Source organism: Sprattus sprattus, assembly GCF_963457725.1.
Source record: "Sprattus sprattus genome assembly, chromosome: 4".
NCBI lineage: Eukaryota > Metazoa > Chordata > Actinopteri > Clupeiformes > Clupeidae > Sprattus > Sprattus sprattus.
This window is the reverse complement of record NC_137923.1, coordinates 44,419,106-44,440,418: the sequence shown is the minus strand read 5'-3', so window position 1 is coordinate 44,440,418 and position 21,313 is coordinate 44,419,106. Positions and strand designations below refer to the sequence as shown.

The window sequence follows — 21,313 nt, the reverse complement described above, 5'->3', positions numbered from 1 at the left end:
TGGTATTTTCAGTTACCGAAAAATATGTCTTCTTCTGCGGTTCTCTTGGTGCCGTTTATGATATTCAAACCAGGCACTAATGGCGATGCAGTGATTGTAAATGAGGTTAGCATAAAGGTTGACAGCTGTTTAGTGTATGTAACACCTATCTCAGATTAACCTGTAAAATATTGTGTTCTTGTGCTATAATCGGTGTCCATTGTTTAACCCTCAGTAAACTCCCTCTTTGGCAATGGACAGCATTATAATCCTGGATGACGATGAGGAAGAAGAAAAGTCTGAACCGTCATCCTCCATTTCCTCACTTTCATCGGCCTTCAAACCCAGCATAAATGTCCAGGCACCCACACACATCACCCAATCACCCTTTGCCTCTGCGAAAAAAGACAGTCATGTCCTGCAGAAGGAGAATGAGAAGCTATTCGCGGAGGTAAGAGAAAGGGGCTGAGAGAAAATGAGGACTGAGTTGCATACTGATGAGATACAAGTGGCTAGATTGTTGGGTATGTCCATCAGTGTGAATTTGTCTTTTCAGTGTATAGGAGAGATGATGATCTGTGTAGGAACAAGATAATTGTGTTGACGTGATGCAATGTTCCTTCAATTAAGCTACATAGCAATACAACCCACCCATTCTGTTTGGATGTTTTTCTTGTATATCATACAGTTCTTCTCAGCTAATCCAGCCATAGTTTATAATTGTATCATGCTAATGTTTCCGGTTATTGCCTATCCTTTCTCTCAGTTTGTGGAACATTGCAAGCCCCATACCACAGACTGCTCTGAGGTTCTGACCTTCCTGCAATCCAGACACACTAAGGCGTCACCAGATTTTTTGTCTTCTGTTGAGTTCCGGAACACTTTGGGCCGCTGTCTGACCAAGGCCCAGGCCAGCACGGCCAAGACATTTGTCTACATCAATGAGCTGTGCACAGTTCTAAAGCAGCACTCGAGCAAGAGGAGGACAACCGCTCACACACTTCCTCCTGCAGAGGAAAAGACACAGATGAGGACAGACGGAGAGACGGAGGGTGGGAGTCCCGCAGAGGTCACACCATCTACGTCTGGGGCACAAGATGAACATGGAAATGAAGCACAGGAAGAAAAGAAGATAAAACGGGCTTCCAGGAGACAGGTCTTTACAAAAATCATCATCTCTGTCCGCTTTTTTTTTTTGGTGCAAAACACTCTTATCGCCTCTCTCTACCTAGTCAGAAACCTTGTTTTTTTTCATGCCAGGTTCACGAAAGTGTAAGCTACCTTCTCAGAATGATAATGCAGATGGCGTTGAAATGGAAAGACAAGACATTTTCTAATCATGAGACAAATTTTCCTCTTGAATCTCCTTGGTTTAGATTGCATATCTGGAGAACCTTTTGAAGGTGTACAATGATGAGATTAAGCGTCTGCAAGAGAGGGAGCTCAGTGTGGACGACTTGGAGGAGGAGGACTCAAGCTACATCCAAGAGCACAAACTTAAGAAAAAGGTGGGTTCTGCCTTTTTCTCTCTTTCTCTCTGTAGATGTCTCTCTTTCACTTGAGTCAACCGCCATCATTTGTTACCCTCCTCTATATTTACTTTGGTTAAAACATCTTCCTGTATGTCTCTGTTGGCCTCCACTCTGCATCTTCTATGTTCAATATGCTTTCATTTGGTTTGATTCCAGATGATGAAAATCTACGATAAGCTCTGTGAGCTGAAGAGCTGTAACTCTTTGACAGGGAGAGTCATTGAGCAGAGGATATCATACAAAGGGTCTCGCCATCCTGAAATTAACAAAAAGGTAGGAAAACACCAGGGATTACCCAAGGGTGTGATTATTGTGGGGGTTTACATATCCAGGAATTATCCCAGATTGGTTCAGCCTCACCCTCACAAAAGGTCCTATTGTCGGACGAAATACATTTTCGTTCATTTTCTTACACTTTCCGTGTATCATTTGCAGACAGAAAACAACCTGCTATAATCTAGATAATATACCTGTTTATTGTGGTAAACAGGGAGATTATATAGCTCTTTTTTTCTCTCTCACTCTTTCTCTCTGTCTTTCTCCTTCTTTCTCCCCTCTCTCTGCCTCTGTCCCTCAAGATTGAGCGCTACATCAACAGCCCAGAGGTCCGGTGGAACCCGCCGGACTACCGCGACATCCTACAGCTTGTGCAGCGCACCAACCAGCGCCACAACCTGTCACTGAGCCGCAGCCAGTTGTCTCAGATCGCCCAGGACGCCTTCCAGGAGACCGGCCGCCGCCTGCAAGACCGCCGCCATCTGGACATGGTCTACAACTTTGGCTCGCACCTCACAGATGTCTTCAAGCCCAGTACGAATGCTAGCCAATTCACTGCCCACTGTTTTGTATGGATAACATGTTGGGGCAGCCGTGGCCTACTGGTTAGGGTTTCGGGCTGGTAACCGGAGGGAGGCCGGTTCGAACCCCGACCAGTAGGAAAAATGTGGGCAGCTAATGCACGGGTTAGTGTGCTTCACTGTGTGTATCACTACCCTGGATGGGTAAAATGCAGAGCTCAAATTCAGAGTTTGTGTGTGTCACTTTACCTGCCATAGCATAGTCACTAGTCAATAGGGCTCATTTCATTTTCATTTCCATTCCATTACCACATGATGGCCCAAATTACTGCATTTACTATATCTACTGCGGTTTAACAAGCTTTAATAGCAGGCAATGCTACAACTCAATGTATCACTTCTGTCTGAATATTTGCTTCTTAAGGCCCTGACCACAAATATAAAAAATTAACTTTCTATGCAGCAAGCAGTGATTGCATACATATAAGACATAGAAACCAATATAAGTCCAAACCACTCACTGTCAGTACAATGTTTACTTCATGGGCATCAGTTAGGACTGGTTGGCATTGTTTTGTCTTGGCTCACTCCAGTCCCTGTGGTAACCCCTTTCCCATTTTGTTCCCCGTTAGATACAGACCCTGCCCTCTCTGACTCCGGCCTGGCCCGTAAGCTGCGGACCAATCGGGAGATGGCCATCTCCAGCCTGGAGGAAGTGATCACCAAGTACGCCATGAAGCAGGGCGACACAGAGGAGGAGGAGAGGAAGAAGCGCCAGAAAGCTCACCAGAAGAAAGAGGTAGGGAAGAGGAGCCGTGAACTTGCTTGTTGTTTTAAAGTTTTTGGCTAATTGTGTTTGGCACTCTCTCGTGAGATACTTCCAGTTATTATATTCAGTGTAGTGGTGAAATTAGAAAAGATTCCGATGATCACATTCTTGAATTTTGACTTTAACAGGACAAAACATACTTCATTGGTTTACATGTTAGAGTGTATTCTGTTTCTGCATGTTACAGTGTTTTGTTGCTAAATTGGCCAGTGTTTTGTGAATAACTCAGTTGCCGCTAAAGGCAAACGTTGTTGTCAATGTGTCTTACAAGGACAATACAGGCAAAGTAGAGGAGGAGGAAGAAAAGGAGGAACAAGAAAAAGAGGAAGAGAGTGGTGGTGATGAAGAGGAAGACGAAGAGGAGGACGATGATGTTTCTTCAGACCCAGACATTGAAGAAGAGATACAGGCCAGTAATTCTCAAGAGTGTGAGTCACAAGGTGAAATTAGACATTAGGTGTATTCAAATATCTTGAGTAGATTTTGACATTTGAGTACAGAGAGATGGCTGACTGAGTGACACTTCCAGTGTGTTGAAAAGTGTGTTGGGGTTTCAATAGCTTTTTGTTTTGTTCAGGTGATGAGGAAGATGAGGGGAATGATGAGCCTACAAATGCCAGTGACGGTGAAAACCAGGGGAGTGAGGACTTGCCTTCAGTCAAATCTTCTGTTCTGGATGAGGAGGAAGAAGAGGAGGAGGGTGGTGGGGAGGAGGAGGAGGAGGAAGAAGGCACCAGTGAAAATGACCAGCAGTCAGTGAGCAGTAGCCAAAGAGGTGTGTCCACAGACACCTCCCCACCAGAACAACCTACAACGGAAAACCCCTCCCCTTCAGACAGCCCGAGCCAATCGGAGCCCGTCAAAACTAATCCCCTTGAGGACAGTCAATGGCGGAGCCCCATTTCTCCCGCGCAGCCTATTACAACAAACACAGACTCTCTGCCCCCATCGCCGGTGGTGGTGTCCACCAACCAGGCCTTGTTGTCGACTACCTGTGACACGATGTCGACCAATGGTCACCCTTCTCCCCCTAGTCCAGTAAAAACTGACTCTGCCTGGAGTTTAAGGAAGAGGAGGAGAAGTGTTGATCTTATCCCACAGACAACCAGCAGCAAGCGTCAGAAAGCCAACAGTATGAGGTGAGTGGGAACAGTCTTCTCATTATACATCTGGGTGCATCTTCAGAGGCGCTGCATTAATTGGATCAGGTGTATTATAATGAGAGGTAACTAAACTCACTCTTAGTCGGTCTCTGGTTTCCCCTCATTTGTCACCTCAGCCTCTTTCTTTCTTAATCCACAACTAAAAGTCTAAGTGCAAACAACAGCAGTGCCATTTGCAGCTCATTGTCTCACATATTCTTGATTAGAAGTAGCTATATTTTAATACTGTCTGCGGTGAGTGACAGTAGTGAGAAAAAGGTAAGCAAATTTGCTTTGATTATGGTTTTGTAGTGTTTGCGTGTTCAAGTGCAACTTTTCAGCCTAGACACAGGTGACCTGAGGAGATGCAACGGTCGCCTTCCTCGTTGCATGTTGTTTGATATTGGGTTGGGGTGTCTAGATCTGCCTAAAGCCTTACATTTGGTAATAAGGAGCCATGAAGATTGCCACTGCTGGCTTTCTCTTGTACCCTTGTGAAAATGTTGAACCCTGCTTGACTTCATGTCCTCTTCACATCTTTATATCCTCAATGGCATGCACATGGATCGTTTGGTTGAGTAAAGGCATTTGTACAATTGCCTCAGCCTCTGTCAGTCATATAGTCATATCTGCTGTACTGTATGCTCATTTTACGGGTTCAACAGCATAATTAGAAACAGCTTCAGACGCTCTTTGGTGAAGGATCCTTTCTCTTCTCACCCAGTGGCAGTGAGAGTGACATCCCTCTGGATATGGGTGTGGCCAGCAGCCCCCACCAGGCAGACTCCACCCGAGCAGACTCACCCACCCAGGAAATGGTGAGCAGTTCCCAGATGACCCCACCTCCAAAGGCAAATAAGGTTGGAGTACATGGAAGGCACCTGACTTGCTTCCTATCTACAATTTCTCCCAAACCTCTCCTGTATGGTACCACCCTCTTCTGAGTTTAATTATGCTTATGTGCACTATGAGTCAACCATAGTAAATAATAATGAGGGCTGAGATTCAACAAAAGTATGGAAAGATAATCATATTAAATGCTTTGTTACTGTGCCTCTATGTCCAGTAATGTTTCTTATGGTAATCTGCTAATGAAGATTAACTCTGTTCCCTTGTCCATCAGATTGATGCAGCAACCCAGTGTGACCCGGAAGAAGTTATTGTTCTGTCAGACTCTGACTGATGATCACCCGTCTGGTGACGCAAGATGCAAGCAATGGATCCCTTATCCTTCCCTTCTTGCCCTCTACCCTAAGCACCTGTTGGAAAAGACACTTGAGCATTTTTGCTGGACGATCCTGTACTCACCTGTAGAGCTGATGTACCTGTGCAGGCCTTACCTAAGGTGCCTCTGGTACACACTACCTTCTCGGGTGAAGAATTGTTTACAACTCACCTGCTGCTGGGCTGGGCTCAGAGCAGGATTGAGCCATTGTCATTCAGGGTTTAGTCCATTTTAACTGTATTAGTTGTCCTTTTAGTTATGTTTAAGTTTTGTCATTAAATTAATGAACATGTCTGAGGGCACTTCTTCAGGAGGTATGGCTTCCTCCAGCAGTCATGGTGCTTTTCCTGCATGCTTCAATAAATTGCAACATCTTTTGTTGCACAACTGATGGAGTTGATGTCTGGAGGTGCATGTGTGGTGCTTAGCAATCATCTTACAGGAGGGTGCCACAACTGACCAATATGGAGTATTTGATTTTCAGTTTTTGTTTTTTGCTGTACAAGCACAACTGAATTTGTAGTCACAACACTCAGGGATGTAAAACATACGTTGTTTTTCCTGGCAGACTACTGCAAAATGTATTTTTCATGTTGTACATTGTGAAGTATTTGTAACAGGGGAAAGTGACGGCTCCATGTTTCTCGGGATCTGTCATTAGTTACTCTGCCCATTTGCTTAGTAGATGAAAAGAGAGGGTGTTTAAACCGTATGGCTATCCTATCTCCACTTTAGTTTTTCACATCTCTCATGAGCTCAGCCCAGGTGTGTTTCCCAATATGGGAGAATTGATCTTGAATTGGGATGGGGTCAGACTAGTAAAACTAGCCTCGTTTGCCTATTCAGTTGCGTCCATTCCCTAATTTCGTCTTTCGAAAAAAAAAAAAAAAAGTGCAAAGGTCATATTTGACCCCACCATGCGTGGTATAGGAAGTTGAGTCTTTAAGAGATGGATTCGAAAAGACAGAAAATCGGCACGTTGGTACCCGAAGACGTCTTCCTCTTAAAGGCAGCACTGCTTTTTCAACCCAGCTTTCACTATAGCTTTTTCAACCTAGACCTTCTGATTAGCATCAATGTGAAGATCATTTAATCAAAAGATGTTTTCAAGCTCTGAAACTTGAAAAGGGGCAGTGTTGCACACGACAAGCATTCACACTGGGTGCCTGCTGAGCCAAAGCAGAGCAGCTCAAGACAAGGGACCGTTTGAGCACTTTGATTTAAATATGCCACTATAACGGTAAACTTCTATTTAATGTATGTGTTTTTTAGATGCAAGTTTTTTTTTAATCTGATTTTCAATAAACCATTATTTTTATGGCTGTGGGTTAGTATGTGGCTTGTATCCGATCTGATCATCTGATTATGCATTTGGCTGTGAAGTGTCAAACTGCAAATTGAGAAACCTGAAACTGACACGAAAACTATGTAAGTATGTACACTGGGCTGATGATAACCCCTTAGTATTGGCCTGGTTAACTCATGGACATGAGGTTGCAATTGCTCTTATAGTTAAAATAATGCAATGAGTGTTTTTAACAAGAAATACATAATTCCAGACCCACCCTTGATGTCACACCTAAAAATTCCTTTTGAAATGAGGACAGAGGACATCGTTAGTAATTGAGCATTTGTAGTACAAATCACAATGGGTAGAGTCCATGTTAAATGTATCAAGTTTATCTAACATTGCAAAACTGAACAGCAGCAGGAATCTGCTTGTAATGTTAGTATTGTTTATTTATTTTTTAGTTTAAAGTATGTTCAATTGGTTGTTTCTCTGTTATTTTCCCATCTGATGGCAACTTTAAGGGCACCAATTTTGAACTTGCAAAACATCTTTTGTGTGTTTGTCTACAACCTTGAAATTAGTATCACTCCTTGAACATGCAACACATCAGAAGCGTAAGACATTTTGAACCAGATAGGGTTTATTTTTCATCATGTCACAGAATGTTGATGAAAGGTAAGCTCAGTTTGTTTTAATATCAATAGGCTGCTACAACAGTGTTTACACACAGGTGTGTGTGTGGCAGTTATAGCTGTGGAGGTCGGTGTCATATAATCTTTAAAAGGCAAATATGAGGTCACACCCAACATGGTCCCCAAAGAAATAATAACTACTTAACTCTCCCAAAACTATTTAAATAAATCATAAATTGATATAATCAATTAGTGTTAATTTATCTTCACAAAAGTATCTTGTAGAATCTCTCACTCACTTCCAACTATCCAGGGCTAATATACTGAGGTATTTGATAGTCATGGATGGACAAGATTATGAGATATACCCGAAATATTTAGTAAGGCATTTAGTCAATTCCAACATTAAGTTACTATTTCATATTTTGAAATGCATTTCAATATATTTCTGTTGTGTATAAACATAAATATATCCCTCCATATCTATTAACTTCTATTACAGTGATGAATATGTTCTCTTAGTCAACCTCCTATTTCGGGGTGGGGGACAGCTTTAAGACCTCCTCAGATTTGCTCACTTCCAGTAAAATGTAATGGAAGCCGTCCATATTCCATCACAGCTCACACGGCCCCAGCCGTCTGAGTGTCTAATGGTTTTCAGTAGCACTCGAGTCGTTTGGCAAATTTTACTTTTATTACAGTCCACCTTCATAGAAGGAAAACCTTTAAATGTACCCAAAATTTCAACTTTGTGAGGAACATAATTAAAAGCAAACAAAGTTGTCGGTGCATAAAAAAAATCTTAATTGACACCCCAGGTAATCTGGGATAATGCTTTGAAGCAAGACTGAATTCATCAGAGGGTGACAATAATGGTCTGGGTAGTTCTCTGGAGCCCCCCAAACACAACGGTGACACTGTTGATGTTCTGGCACTAAAAGCTGAAGACACATTAAACAGCTCTTCTGTGATGTAGAAGAAATGATTGAAAGTGATGTAACAACAGTCTTAAAAACAATCAATCAACAGTCCTCTGATTTTTTTTTTTTTTAAATGTTCACTGACGATAGTAAGAGTTCACAACAGCAGCCTAGTCTACGTTATACAGCAGCAAAAAGTACCATAGATTTTAAATGCATTCCCATGCCACTACATGGTTAGATATGCAGGGGAAAGTAAGGAAAGACACTGTTTTTGGCATTTTGAAATCACATGAACCTGAGCAACAAAACATCTACACAAAGTCATGTACAGTAAGGTCAGGGAGCTATACACATGGTCCTGTTTAGATTTGTAGCTTATAATTTGGGGGTGATGTGGGACTGTTCACTGAGTGTTTTCATGCCACTCTTCCTAAGAGATGTTGCTCTCACCAACATTCACCTCACACACCTCATCCTCACACCCACCTCTGCTTACCCCCAACCCGAAAATGTTTGACCCCAAACTCTGGGAGCCGACCCCCAACAGGGAACCAGAGCCAGCCATGCTCAGACAAGACATGGAATTGCCACTGCCAGAGCTGGAATTATGTGGAGACATGGCAACCATCCCACTTCTGCCACCAATGCTGTTTCTGCCCTCAGCCTGCATGGCCTCGCTGTGGGAAGGCTGGAGTGGGTGTGTTGGGGAGAGATCCTGTGCATCTTGGGATGCCCCAGCCTCAAGGGAGCCCCCTCCTCGCCTCTCACAGTGGGAGCGGTGGCGCATGAAGCTGTCTCGCCACATGAATTTTTTGCCACAGCCATGGCAGTCGTAAGGCTTCAGGCCTGTGTGTGTCTTCATGTGCTCTGTCAGGTGGTGCTTCATCTTGAACTTCTTGGCACAGACAGGGCAATTGAATGGCCGCAGGTCCAGGTGCATGTTGATGTGCCGGTCACGCATGCTCTTGTGCGTAAACGTCTTCCCGCAGTGGCACATGAACACCTTCCCTGAACCACCAGATGCGACACCATCAAGCCCATCCAACCCCCCACTTAGGCCCCCCTGCCCAGACAAATGAACTGCTCCGTGCTCCAGGGTGTGTCCTTTTAAACTTGGCCCGGATAAACCACTTCCCACTCCTAGAGAGGAAGAGTCCAGTGCAGCTTGACTATACAGTAGGATCTGGTTCCCCTGCATGTCCAGAGGATAGAGTTGTGCCCTGGCTGCAGCTGACTGTAGCGGTCCTAACAGGGCAGAAATAGCTCTGCTGCTATTGTGGCTAGTGTTGTCAAGGGGACTCTGCTGAGAAGTGTGGTCCAAAAGACCACTGTCATACTTGAGGTAGTCTTCAGAGGACTGACAGTAATCAACCTGCAAGCAACATACACTGAGTCAGAGTGAAGTTGACTTAAGTTTCACATTACACATTACAAGACTGTGCCGCCTACTCAGCTCTGATGGGTCAATCAATGTTTTTGAGATCTGCTATTTCTTAAAAGCAGACAGCTAACCAATGCATCATTAGTTTCCCAATCAGCAACTCATTTTTGTTTGCAACCTAGCTGCTAATATCTGAATTAGAGGTTCTTAGGATTTCAGTGTGTCATACTAATGACACAACAATTTTAAAAGAATACAGAAAGAAATTATTTCTTTGGAAAACAGCTGTGAAGTAGAAAGGGATCAAACTGACCTGTGTATCCATTTCAGCATGAGCTCGGCTGCTTAGTTCATCAGAGAGAGTCCTTACGTTTGAAATGTTGAAAGTTCTCTCCCTCTCCAAGTCTCTTTCCCTTTCTCTCTCTCTGTCCAGCTCCAACTCCTTCTCCTCCTCCTCGTCGTCGTCTTCACCCCCTTCCTCCCCGGACACAACAATCAGCTCATCGTCTTGACTCCGCTCTGTCTTCACCACCACCCACTGCTTTCGGGGCATGATGCTGGGCTGGCTGTACGTGGGCCTTTTCTGTGGAGGGGGCGAGTCTCCATCCTGGTAAGAGGAGACACCAAAACTGTCACTAACGCCCACTCCTTGGTCACACCCAGAAAGGGCCTTCTTCCTCCGGTTACTTCCCCTTTCCCGTTTTCTAGAATACATGAGCGCTTCCTCCTCCACCCCCTCGTCTTCTTCGTCTTCATCTTCCTCAATTAGGAAGGCCTCTTCCCCGCCAGATGGAGCACAGTAACTGGAGGTGGAGTTCAGGGCTTGTCCCTCGCTTGTGCTGCCGGTAGAGGCAGAACCCCCAAAGTTAGCTTCTCTGGGGCTGAAGTAGTTGGTGCTGCTGGGGGATTGGCTCTCGCTGAGGGAGGGGCGGCTGTGGGTGTGTTGGTCACCAGATTTAGAATGGAGGACGCCACCTGGGTTCTCACCAGTCCCACCGCTCTCGCGGTTTTCCTGAGAGTTCCGTGCCACAAGAGTGGTGCCAGCGCCCCCCCTGGCCTCCCGGAGGAGCTCGGTGCACTTATCAACAATGTGCCACATCTGCAGCACACTACCCACTGTAAGGTAGTTCACAATGTCATCACGGAGCATGCGAAGCTGGCCAGTGTATGCGCACCTGAGGACACTCTCAAACGCCAGAGGATCCATAACTGCTGGGATGGATACTGTGGACATGTTCTTCAGGAGCACCTGGAGATCAAATGGGCGAGTTATTAAAGGTCTTAAGCCGACTGAAATGTAAATCTATCTAGATGTGCTCATCAGTCTGGGTGTGCTCACCAACATAGATTCCCCCCATTTCAGTAAAAAAAAAATAGAAAATAATAAGGCTTTTTGTTTTAATGTACAGTCTGTACTGTCATATCTGGGTCGACCTACATATACACACCTGGTCATGGAAGTAGGAGGAGGAGGCTGCAAGCACACAGCGATGTGCCTTGAACACCTGACCCTGCACATGGATGGACAGGTCACAAAACCGCCCCTCTTCTCGCTGCCGGTTTAGGCCGTCCAGCACAGACGCCTGGGCAAGTGGAAAACACACCTGCACTACAGTGTCTGTGGATCCTGAGCTGGCACCTCTATGACCCGACTCCATGTCAGCTCAGCATACACAGAGAAGTGACAAAAGCTGTAATAAAAAGGTCAATCATGTAACAGAGCAAACCGTTCTGGTCACATAGCCTAGTCTTACAAAGACTAAAAACCACAAAGACTTGAACCATGTTGTTTTATATCAAGGAGTTGTCAAATATATTGTGCATCACTTTTGAGATACTGTCCATCTACTTATATAGGAGTGAGAGACGTGGTTATGAGGACACATAGCAGAGAAAGCGATGCGGGAATGCTCTCAAGCTTTAGATGAACTGTTGGGGCCTTGTAATACATTTGTATTTGACTAGCCAGCTTTGTAAATCAGATGTCAAAACTGTGGTAATGGCCGTGTCCTCACAAAAACAAGTTATGTCGTGCAGAGCCCACATGATGGGTCTAACCGCACAGCCAGTTAAGACTATTATACTACCAAAGGTTGAGGCGCCTAAGATCAGTACAGACTTGAATATTCTTGGTGTAATATGAGCGAGAATAGACTAAACGGATATTCTAATACAACCTCGTTTAAACACCGACAATCTGTCTACTGGTAGCTCCATGGCAAATTACATTCTGTTTTGCACAATCTGACGTGTTAGCAAGCCCAGTTCCGTTGGCTAGCATATATCGCTACATGCTATCTAGCTGGTTAGCACTGACATCATCTTTAGGCGATTTTTTGCAGACTTACTTTAGTCTTCGCAGTTTACAAAAAGTAAATGAGTGTAATTAACGCAATTTTCCCAGTGAAACCGTTGGCGACTCCATCGTTGATGGAGATCAGCGTTTATTTATTCCCTTTCCGCGTGCACCGCAAACGAACTGTTGAAAAGCCGACACCCGCTACCTTTAAGTGCCCGACAGACAGCAGACTAGACTTGGCCGATACAAAGTAATGCAAGCTCGTCTCGGCTGTGGCATGGCAACCGCGTCAGTACGTTAACTTCAGATGCAAGGAACCTTTTCAAAAACAAATAAGCATTTAAACGTGGTGCATATGCATGTGATGCCAAATGTAAAGCAAAAAATGTGTCAGGTCATGAATCTCCTCTTGTAGTTAGATATTCCTTGAGTTGTATGGGTGTTAAACTCTACACATTTAAAATTAGCCTACATCATTTACCAAAATAAAACCAAATGCATCAAGGAAATGGAACTGCAATTGACCACACCATCAACTCACCTTCAACATCATTTCGGTTTTCCGTGATTATTTTGTCAAATAACGAAAAAAAATGCAATCAATGTAAATTGCATCAATGCAAATTTTGTTTTGCAAAAACGTTTTATTTTTTTTCCAAATGGTATGATTTCACATATGTTAATTTGTTACAATCTGATGAATGTCAGGTCATACCCATGAAGGATATGGAAAAACAAACGAATTACATCACATCAGACTCTTAAAAAGCAGACCTGAAAAACTTTAATACACACAAAAAAAAAAAAAAAAAAAAAAACATTTAAAAACATATCTGCATATAAATATCGGATTCACTTCCGATTCACCGCAGCTGTTCCAATGACGCAGTCATTGACCTGCAAAAGAAAGTAATTTTCAGATTAAAAGTGTTCCTTTAACAGAAACACACATGGGAAATTGACAAATGATGAATAATGGTTAAATCAGTGATGACTTGTCTGGAAAAAGGACTGAAAGAAACGGACCTTGCTGGCAAACCGAAGTGAATTGAGGCTCTCGTTAAAGCTGTCCAGTTCAGGAGCAATGTTCACAAACATCAAACTAGGAGAAAAAAAGGGGGGGGGGGGGGGGGACATTTATAAAGCAACACAGCTTTGTAATACTAACTTCACAAATGTAGTTTTAATCATTCAAACCCACCCAAAAGAAAATTCTATTTACAAAAACAGTCACTACATACGTTTTGCTGTTGCCCCCCAAGCAGTTCTGAAGCAGGTATGTCAGCTTGCAGTTGCGATATGGGATGTGATTCTCCTAAAAATTAAAACAAAAGCCATCTTTAGAAGACTGCCATCAGCAAATACAACACTGCATGAGTCCACCCCTACTCCACAGCCATACCTTGCTGGCCAGGGCGGAGATGACAATACCCAGGTTAGTGAGGGACGAGTTGATGGCAGTCATCTCTTTGAACCGCTCACCCTGGGACTGACTCTTCTGTACCCGTTCACTGCCAGCAAGGTCCACTAGACACAGGGAAGCTAAAAATGGATAAACAATATTAAAAATTGAAGACAAATGTCACAGCAAAAAAAGAAACCCTTTGTAGTCAATGATCTGTCAAATCAATACAGTTAATCTGAATGCCTCATCTGGCAGCCAATATCAGGCATGAAAACGGGTCAGGGGTGAAAAGGGTGAGGAGTATATTACCCCTCTAGGGGGGTCCGGGGGCGTGCCCCCCCCCCGTAAGTAAAATTTTAATATTCCATATTTTAAAGCATCAATCTGATGCAGTTTGAGATGCTTTTTTTCCAACCTGGGGAGAGCTGGAGAAACTTAGCTTCAGCCATGAGTCAAAAATGATTTTGGCCTCCTTACTTAGTATTATGCAAGCCATTCATGCCAGCCTGTCACTGGGTCTATCATTTACAGTATATGAGGCACAATGTGGTAAGGGCACCACAAATGGCTTAATGCATAGCCCCCACGAGAGATGCCGTAACTTAACTTGTCTACTCTTCCATCCATGATTGACAGCCAATACAATGTTATGTAATTCAGATTTCAATACATTGTATTGGCAAGGCCTTTCGCGTTAATCAGCGGCGAAAAAAACAATACCATCATATATTCTTTAGAAGTACTAAATGATGCAAAATATAAGGATCTTTTCATTTATGGAATTCTTGTCAAGAAAATATGATTCTATTGTTTGTTTCGCCGCTGATTTATTATGTTGAATAACTGGATATATATATATAAATATATGTTAAGCTCATATTAAAGTATCCATCTATCTACTTCCTGTGGCACTTGCCCTTGACTGCTTTGCCTCATAGCTTGGCGACTTGGCCTTTTTGAGCAGAGCTCACCTTTCTTGTCACCAAAGTGCTTGTCATGTCAGTGCTCAGGGTTGCTCTGTATTGGGTCTTGTTTATGGTAACGAGACTGAATATCGTCATGATTTGTTTTATACCTGCAAGGCTTGTAGGTTGACTGGCTGCAATAGTAGGAATTATTTGCTACGTTAACAGTCTGTAGTCAAACACCTTTGCAATGGTCACTTTGGCCCAACAGAGCGATTAAAAGTTAGAACAGGGAGTCTCCGTGGCGTTTGAGTTAATGTAGCTAAATGAGCTTACTCAGTTATTCAGTACATCAGTTATTCACACCGTAGCCGTCTCGTAACCAGGCTAATCACATCATATGCTTGCTAACTTTTTTTATACAAATGTATCTGAAGGTTATACCCCTTGAAATGAATCATCTGGTTAAGTTACCGAACACATGTTTTAACGTTTTATATGCTTACATTACGGTCACACAAAAAAAATGTGTCCAGCTGGGATTCCAAAATTGTCCGGGATTTTGCCTCGTCGGATATAAGTGTTTCTCTGGGTCTTTCAAAAATTAGTTATTACGTCTTTACACGTTTTGGAAACTGTATCTAAGACTTACGTTCCACCTTCTTGCGCAAGCTCTGACTGTAGACAGAATTGTCATTGGTCAAACTTTCCCAGTGTTGATAGATAGAATTCATTATCCTCCAAATACGATCATTTTGAGCCTCTGATATGATACGCCATTTACAATCTGGCAACACTGACGCCTGCCGCCACTGAATATGACCCCCCCCCCCACAAAAACAAAACTCATTGAATCTACACGATTCACGTTGGTCACCTATTTTGTTTTCAAAACGGCGAATTTCACTGAAAGTTGAGTGATTCTCATGCCTGCAATATGACCAGAACTACATTTAGAGTAGCTCATGTCTCTCCTGGGGACCTTACATTTGCACTTGGTGCCTCTGTTGGAGTTGATACCCTCTATATCCAGCTGGAAGACAGAGTGGGATCTGGAGGAATGGTCATTTGCACTGGTCCTGGCAGTGGACCTGTGCTGGTTAGCCAACTCGATCAGGTTGTTGACCTGCAACGAAAGTAACAAAAACACCCTTTATCCAGACATTTAGGATCATCCTGCACAGTTCACAAATAATAATAAAAAGAGAGACTATTTGAGCATGAAGATAACAATAGTTCCATCTGTATATGCCAAAAGCTTGGACAAAGCATCCCAGACCTACCACCTATAACAAAAATCAGTACTTGCGGACAATAATGCCTGTCCATTTTGAGTAATATTGGATTGAGCTCAAAATGGTGCTTTCCCACATTCTGATTAGAGCAAAAAGGTGTTTTTCTTTTGCGCATTTTGAATTGGTACTGCACACAAGCATACAGTCAAGTCAAAATGTCTGGTCTCTTAACGAGTGGGCAAGTAGGCAGGTCTGCAGACATTGATATGCAGTACTAACTCTTTAGTTGTACTTAACACTTGCAACAGTCAAGACCAAAGGGTTGCATACCTGGTCCTCATTAGTGACACTCTGATAGGTCAGGTTGGTGACCGTGATTCCGTTGTTGGCGTTTTTCTTGATTTCATGCTCAGGCCTTTTGTTGGGCTTGCCCGTGTAAAGCAGGTCCCTTAAGGTCTCATTATAAATCTCCACAAAGCTGGCAGTGAAGGAATACTGGAAATAAGGATAATGGGACAAAACATTACACACCAAACATTAGACACTGCTTCTCATGGAAAAACACACAAATCTGAAGAAACTTTTGACCTAAAACAATTCAGGTTTTTCCTCAAGTGTCTAGAAGGAAACATCATGCAGAATGGCAACCTTATGGCAACCTTAAAAAGGCATCCAGGTCACAAAGTCTCTGTATTTAAAAAAAGGTCAATGTTTTTCAACGTCTAAGTCTGCGTCGTGTTGCTCTTCAGAATGTTCGAATAAAACAAGTGGTGGACTATTCATCCTAATAATGCAAATATACGTGTCTGAAAGTAAGGCCCTAAAAAGTGGATGGTCCGTTAATACTTACTGAAATGTAATGGTTAGATTGTTGTTTTGTTAGTAGAAAGCATTCAATCATGGAATAGTGCCCTTTTTATGATGAAAATGCTTGAATTAAGAAAGCCAGAAAACCCTTGGAAGAAACCTGAGTGTGTGCTTTAAGTGGACCATCTAAAATGGCAATGCCTCTTTAAGGTTTTTAAATGCCAACAAGTGCACCAGTATGCGCTTCTCATGTGAATCTACAGTCAAAATGCATGTTACGGGGAGAAGTCCAAATGAGCGAGTAGCCAGAGGAGGACTGAGGCTGTACCTCCCAGCCGTGCTGCTCCAGAGCTTTGGCCGCCTTGAATATCTGCTGCACTGCCCGAGGGATGACACCGCACTCCTGGTCCAACTTGCCGCCCTCCATGGTGTACGTCTTGCCGCTCCCCGTCTGCCCATAGGCGAAGCAGCAGACGTTGTAGCCATCCAGGGCTGACTGCACAAGCAGCGATATCTCCTCAAAGACCTCCTGCTGGGAGGCCCGAGGCCCGAAGACGTGGTCAAAGCTAAAGCTGTAGTTCTTCTGCGTGTCCCCAGAGCGGCCTGTGTGAGACTGACAAGGCAGAGGGCTGTTTAAAAGTCCGGATGACTTGGTAGGCCATTGACTTACACCTGCCTCTGGATGGGTTTACATCACACTAAAAACTACATACACATAACAATAAAAATGGAAGTACTTGTGATGCATGGGCATTAAAAACACATTAAACAGACACAGACTTGGCCATTTGTGTGTTCATTTACCTCTTCTGATTTAGCAAGGACAACAGCCTTGTTGTCGTGGGTAGGCAGCTGGATGTGAGGGACATCTGCTTGGACATCGGAGAGCTTGGGCCTCACTCGGCAGAAAACCCTGATGTTGCCCTATAAAAAAAATCATGTTAGTAACAGGAACATGATGATCAAGGGGGATGACAAATCTATCGATACACTCTGAAACAGATGGACGAATCTCGTCCACCATTCCCAGAAAAGTGATACAAATTTCAAATGTAAGTGTTTCTTCTGCTCAATCGAACAAGTAAATCCAGGGGCCATCAGTAGCTTTGGACTAACTTTGAGTTCCTGTATGGTGTTGTGGAGTCTTCGCCGTTCCATTTCCCCATTGTGTAGATTCTCCCTCTGCAGAGCCAAATTTTCTTCCAGCCCCCGAACCTTTTCTTGGGTCTCATGTAGGGTGGCCTGGGTGTGCGTCAGGGTTGATGTCTGCATGGACAGACGGCTCTGAGGAAGAGGATGGGAGCATATTCAGTATTCATATTTAGGATGGGAATCTAGCCAGTTTATTTCACCCATCTGCTCTCCAAATGGCAAGATAACCCAAGAAAAACTAATTATATCCCTTTGCGTGGTACCTGAACTGTATGGAGCTCAGAGTTGAGGCCCTCATTGAGCGTCTCCACAGCACTAAGCTTGACGGTCAAGGACGTCAGGTCTTTCTCCAGGGTGTCCCTCTTTTTGGAAACCTGCTCCAGCTGTTCCTTCACCCCAGACAGAGAGTCCAGTTCCTCCTCACACACACTGTAAAGTAACCGCACACAAAACCATTTATATACTATATAGTACAAGTTTAGTAAAAGGACTAGACCCACACAGAAACATACCATAGTATACCAAATTTGGCTGGAGTGTTAGGAAATGTTTTTACTTGAGCTTTTGTTTCAGATTGTCATTCTCCCTCTGAAGTTTGACTGCCTGCTCCAGGGCCTGGGTCACAGCTTCCTTCAGACCATCATTTTCTTGACTGACCCCCTTCAGGCGGCTCTGGTAGGTGTTAACTTTGACTTCCATGTCACAAACTTTACCCTTCAAATCCCATGGTGGTCTCCTGGCTGCACCTGTGCTCACTGGATAATAAAAAAAAGGGAAGCTCAGAACTGCAAAGTAATGTTTATTTTTTATGCAGCATTATGGATTTTTGGTCTAAAACTAGTGACCTGTCTACCAAAAAAAAAAAAAAAAAAACACGAACAGCCCAGTTGGCACTGATAAAAGCTTGATGGCTAGCAGGAATTACTGCTCATCAGTTCTCCACATACCATAAAAATTAGTTTGAAGCTTATACCAAACCTGGTTACTTAAAAATACCTTAAAAAGGTGGCAAATTGTTGCTTTAATGTACTATGGTATTAGTTTGAGCAGTTGAGGGGCTGTCGTTTTATTACTCAACATTTTATCTACAGAAGGTAAATACAGGTAATAAGTCAGGAATACCTTTGGCTGTAGAGGCCACTGGCCGTTTGTTTACACCTTGAAAACAAGGGAGAAAAAACAGGTTAAACAGGTTTAAATTAAAACAGCTGCACACCAGGTAATGCAACCACCTGTAGTAACAGAATTGCACACATTTTACAGTTACCTTCTTTCTGAATGCAATCTGTTCTAAATTAACAAATAACTTTCCTACCTGTAGGGCCGACAGCAGCTATGGTGGCTGCAGCAGTGGGACGTCTCGCTGGGGGACAAAAAGGGTCTATTAGGAATATGCTCAATTTCAATATACAAACATCAGAGAACTGCAGTGAAGCAAGAGGATTAGCTAAATGAGTCCCTCACCAGCAGGTCGAGGAACTGGAACCGCCACTGGTCTCTTGATCCCCACTACTGAGACTGCCTGTTTTGCCCTCAGAGTATCCTGGTCTAATCGCCTTGTTTTTTTCTGGGGATAGCAATGCGTTTCAAAGATCAAACACATCATCCTACTAATTTAAAATGCTGAGAATAGCCCAGACTTGGGTGGTCGGGTGGTTAATTAGTTGAAGCACTCTGCCCACCTGTGCAGGCTGCGGGTCTTCAGCGCTGCCTGGATGCGCTCGTTTCGTAGTCACAGGTAGACGGGACATTGTATTCTGACGGTGAAATAATAACGTTATGGTCATCTTATGTACACAACGGCTGAGTGATTCATAAGAGATGTTCCCCTAAGATTACTATTGGCCTTTGATGGAAATACAACATTATGCATGAACTCAGGGTAAGGTTATAAATGTATCGACTTAGTATCAGCTTACGTCAAGTTTCTTTATTTGGAACCAATTTAACATTAGTTGTAGTAATGTTTACCCCATGAACAGATCAGTTCAGCGTACGTAGCAGTAACTTGATGCCAAAGCAAAACCACCAACATGCATTTGAAGAACACCTGAATATATTGGACATGACTGTTGCATAGCCAAGAAAATAAAGGTGTGCGTGCATTAGGTGTGTTAGTAAACATGGCATGATGCAACATTCGCCGCCGGTTAATTTAGTCACTCACCTCCTTATTAATTTTGCTCATTTTCCCTGCCACCTGTCAAATTCAAAACACATTTAACACGCCGTCACAGCAAATGTAACTAACTGCGATGCTGCTAGGATAATTAGCTACAGCCAACATTAGTAATGTCAACAATAGGTTACATCTACGCCTACAAGTTAGGCGTTGTTGCTAAGTCACTTTGGAGCTATGGGTTTATTTTTTTAAATAAAACGTCAGTGTACACAGTTTAATCATTGTTTTCCATCATTTGGCTAGCACAACAAACCAAAACGACACATGATAGAGCGCTTACTTAACGTTACTAAAGTATCGTTACGATATATGGATGTGGTAGCTAACGTTGGTCCCCAGGCTAGCTATCGATACCTTAGTTAAGCAAAACGGAAATGTTGGAGAAAATATAAATTCTGATAGCTCAAGAGCAACTTGCCTATGCCGCTTTAAGTAACTATTTGGACATCACGCAAGATTCAGGTAATTGAAAACAAAATACCGAGTATCTTACCGGCTATGGTGCGACTTCATCCAATAATGAAACACAGCCGTTTGATTTCAAATTTTAAATGTTTTGCCGCTTTGAATGGAGATATCCACCACCAATAGCAAACTAGAACAGCAGACTGGGCGTGTTGTAGGCACTGGTTGATCACACACCCATGGGGACTGTGTACCAAAGCAACAACCAGGCTCCTGTTCCTAAAAAACAGACAGACATTGCTACAATTTCTAATAAACTTGTATTATGAATAAGGCTACTTGTCAAATTGTGTTTTTTAATCTGATAGATGGGACATCCGCGTTAGAGGTGATATGTTGTCCTAATCTAGAACAAGACCATAACGGAGGTTTTCCTTTATTATGATGTCGTAGCCTGACGGTATGGATTTTAATTTCAAAATAATAATGCAAAAAAATATCACAAGCTCTGCAACTCACACTAGCTACAATTTGTTCAATTATACAAATAGGCTTTATCACAATAGAATGCATCTCTAGTATGTACATATGAGTGATGGATTAATCCTGTGAAATAGCATATAGGTGAAGTGAAGCTTCAATACATAACTGAAAATCTACAGAATTTATGAAAAATGTATCAACAGTAACATTTCGTTCCCAAAAACAATAGACACTGAAACGTCTTAGATTAATTAATTTGGCCACGAACTGTAGAGTGATAGACAAAGTCCACGCAAAATATAGACTTAGTCTAATTTTAATGGTGACATGTAGCCTAACCATCCTTTACCAGCCATGTGACCTCAAACCAAAAAAATCATTGACGATTCTGAAATATTCTTCACTTCCTATGGGTAAGAGAAGAAATATGTAACCTGATTTTAATAACAATGCTTCATCCATATGAAGATCTGACTGAAAATTAAGTGATTTCTGCAGTAAGGCAATATTTATTCTTGTGATAAGTTATCAATACACAATATGACTTTTTTGAAATATTTACAAGGAAATTAAAATGTTTAAAAGTAATGTATTCATATTAAACCATTGTCCCGAGCATCCTGCCTTCATGTGGGGGTGCAGGATAGAGTGGTGAAAGTCATGAACTATGCCATTGATGGAGACATTTCAAAAAGCCTTATATGGCTGG

The 21,313-nt window shown here is 42.9% G+C and overlaps 3 protein-coding genes across 4 annotated transcripts; 1 reads left to right on the top strand and 2 right to left on the bottom strand.

Annotated features, from left to right (window-relative positions):
- Nucleotides 1–232: 232 nt before the first annotated feature.
- daxx (death-domain associated protein) lies at nt 233–6,600 on the top strand (the record flags this gene model as incomplete). 2 transcript variants are annotated; one of them, XM_080838057.1, is made up of 10 exons in its annotated part: nt 233–430; nt 746–1,135; nt 1,356–1,487; nt 1,668–1,784; nt 2,090–2,321; nt 2,941–3,107; nt 3,409–3,565; nt 3,715–4,276; nt 5,004–5,097; nt 5,403–6,600. In XM_080838057.1, the coding sequence occupies 10 exons, from the start codon at nt 233–235 to the stop codon at nt 5,460–5,462; spliced, it is 2,109 nt and encodes a 702-aa protein (XP_080694183.1). In that variant the 3' UTR covers nt 5,463–6,600. The 2 variants fall into 2 exon arrangements, with proteins under 2 accessions (XP_080694183.1, XP_080694182.1); XM_080838056.1 differs by having other exon boundaries at nt 5,004–5,139.
- Nucleotides 6,601–8,742: 2,142 nt separating this feature from the next.
- Nucleotides 8,743–12,157, bottom strand: zbtb22b (zinc finger and BTB domain containing 22b). Its single transcript, XM_080836747.1, has 4 exons — nt 12,080–12,157; nt 11,180–11,422; nt 10,045–10,980; nt 8,743–9,722 (listed from the first exon to the last, which is right to left on the bottom strand). Exons 2-4 carry the CDS (start codon nt 11,387–11,389, stop codon nt 8,781–8,783), a joined length of 2,088 nt encoding a protein of 695 aa, XP_080692873.1. The 5' UTR covers nt 11,390–11,422; nt 12,080–12,157; the 3' UTR covers nt 8,743–8,780.
- Nucleotides 12,158–12,862: 705 nt separating this feature from the next.
- Nucleotides 12,863–19,722, bottom strand: kifc1 (kinesin family member C1; the record flags this gene model as incomplete). Its single annotated transcript, XM_080836935.1, has 16 exons — nt 12,863–12,927; nt 13,057–13,132; nt 13,272–13,345; nt 13,433–13,572; nt 15,328–15,466; nt 15,906–16,070; nt 16,711–16,995; nt 17,187–17,306; nt 17,499–17,666; nt 17,798–17,963; nt 18,091–18,280; nt 18,657–18,692; nt 18,850–18,897; nt 18,999–19,101; nt 19,217–19,291; nt 19,702–19,722. The coding sequence occupies 16 exons, from the start codon at nt 19,720–19,722 to the stop codon at nt 12,883–12,885; spliced, it is 1,851 nt and encodes a 616-aa protein (XP_080693061.1). The 3' UTR covers nt 12,863–12,882.
- Between the last annotated feature and the right edge of the window lie 1,591 nt (nt 19,723–21,313).

Coding starts and splice junctions, on each gene's coding strand:
- zbtb22b (XM_080836747.1), bottom strand. CDS start 11,389: ATGGAGTCGGGTCATAGAGGTGCCAGCTCAGGATCCACAGACACTGTA. Junction 10,981..11,179: donor CCTCCTACTTCCATGACCAG/GTGTGTATATGT, acceptor TTTGATCTCCAG/GTGCTCCTGAAGAACATGTC. Junction 9,723..10,044: donor ATGCTGAAATGGATACACAG/GTCAGTTTGATC, acceptor TGTTGCTTGCAG/GTTGATTACTGTCAGTCCTC.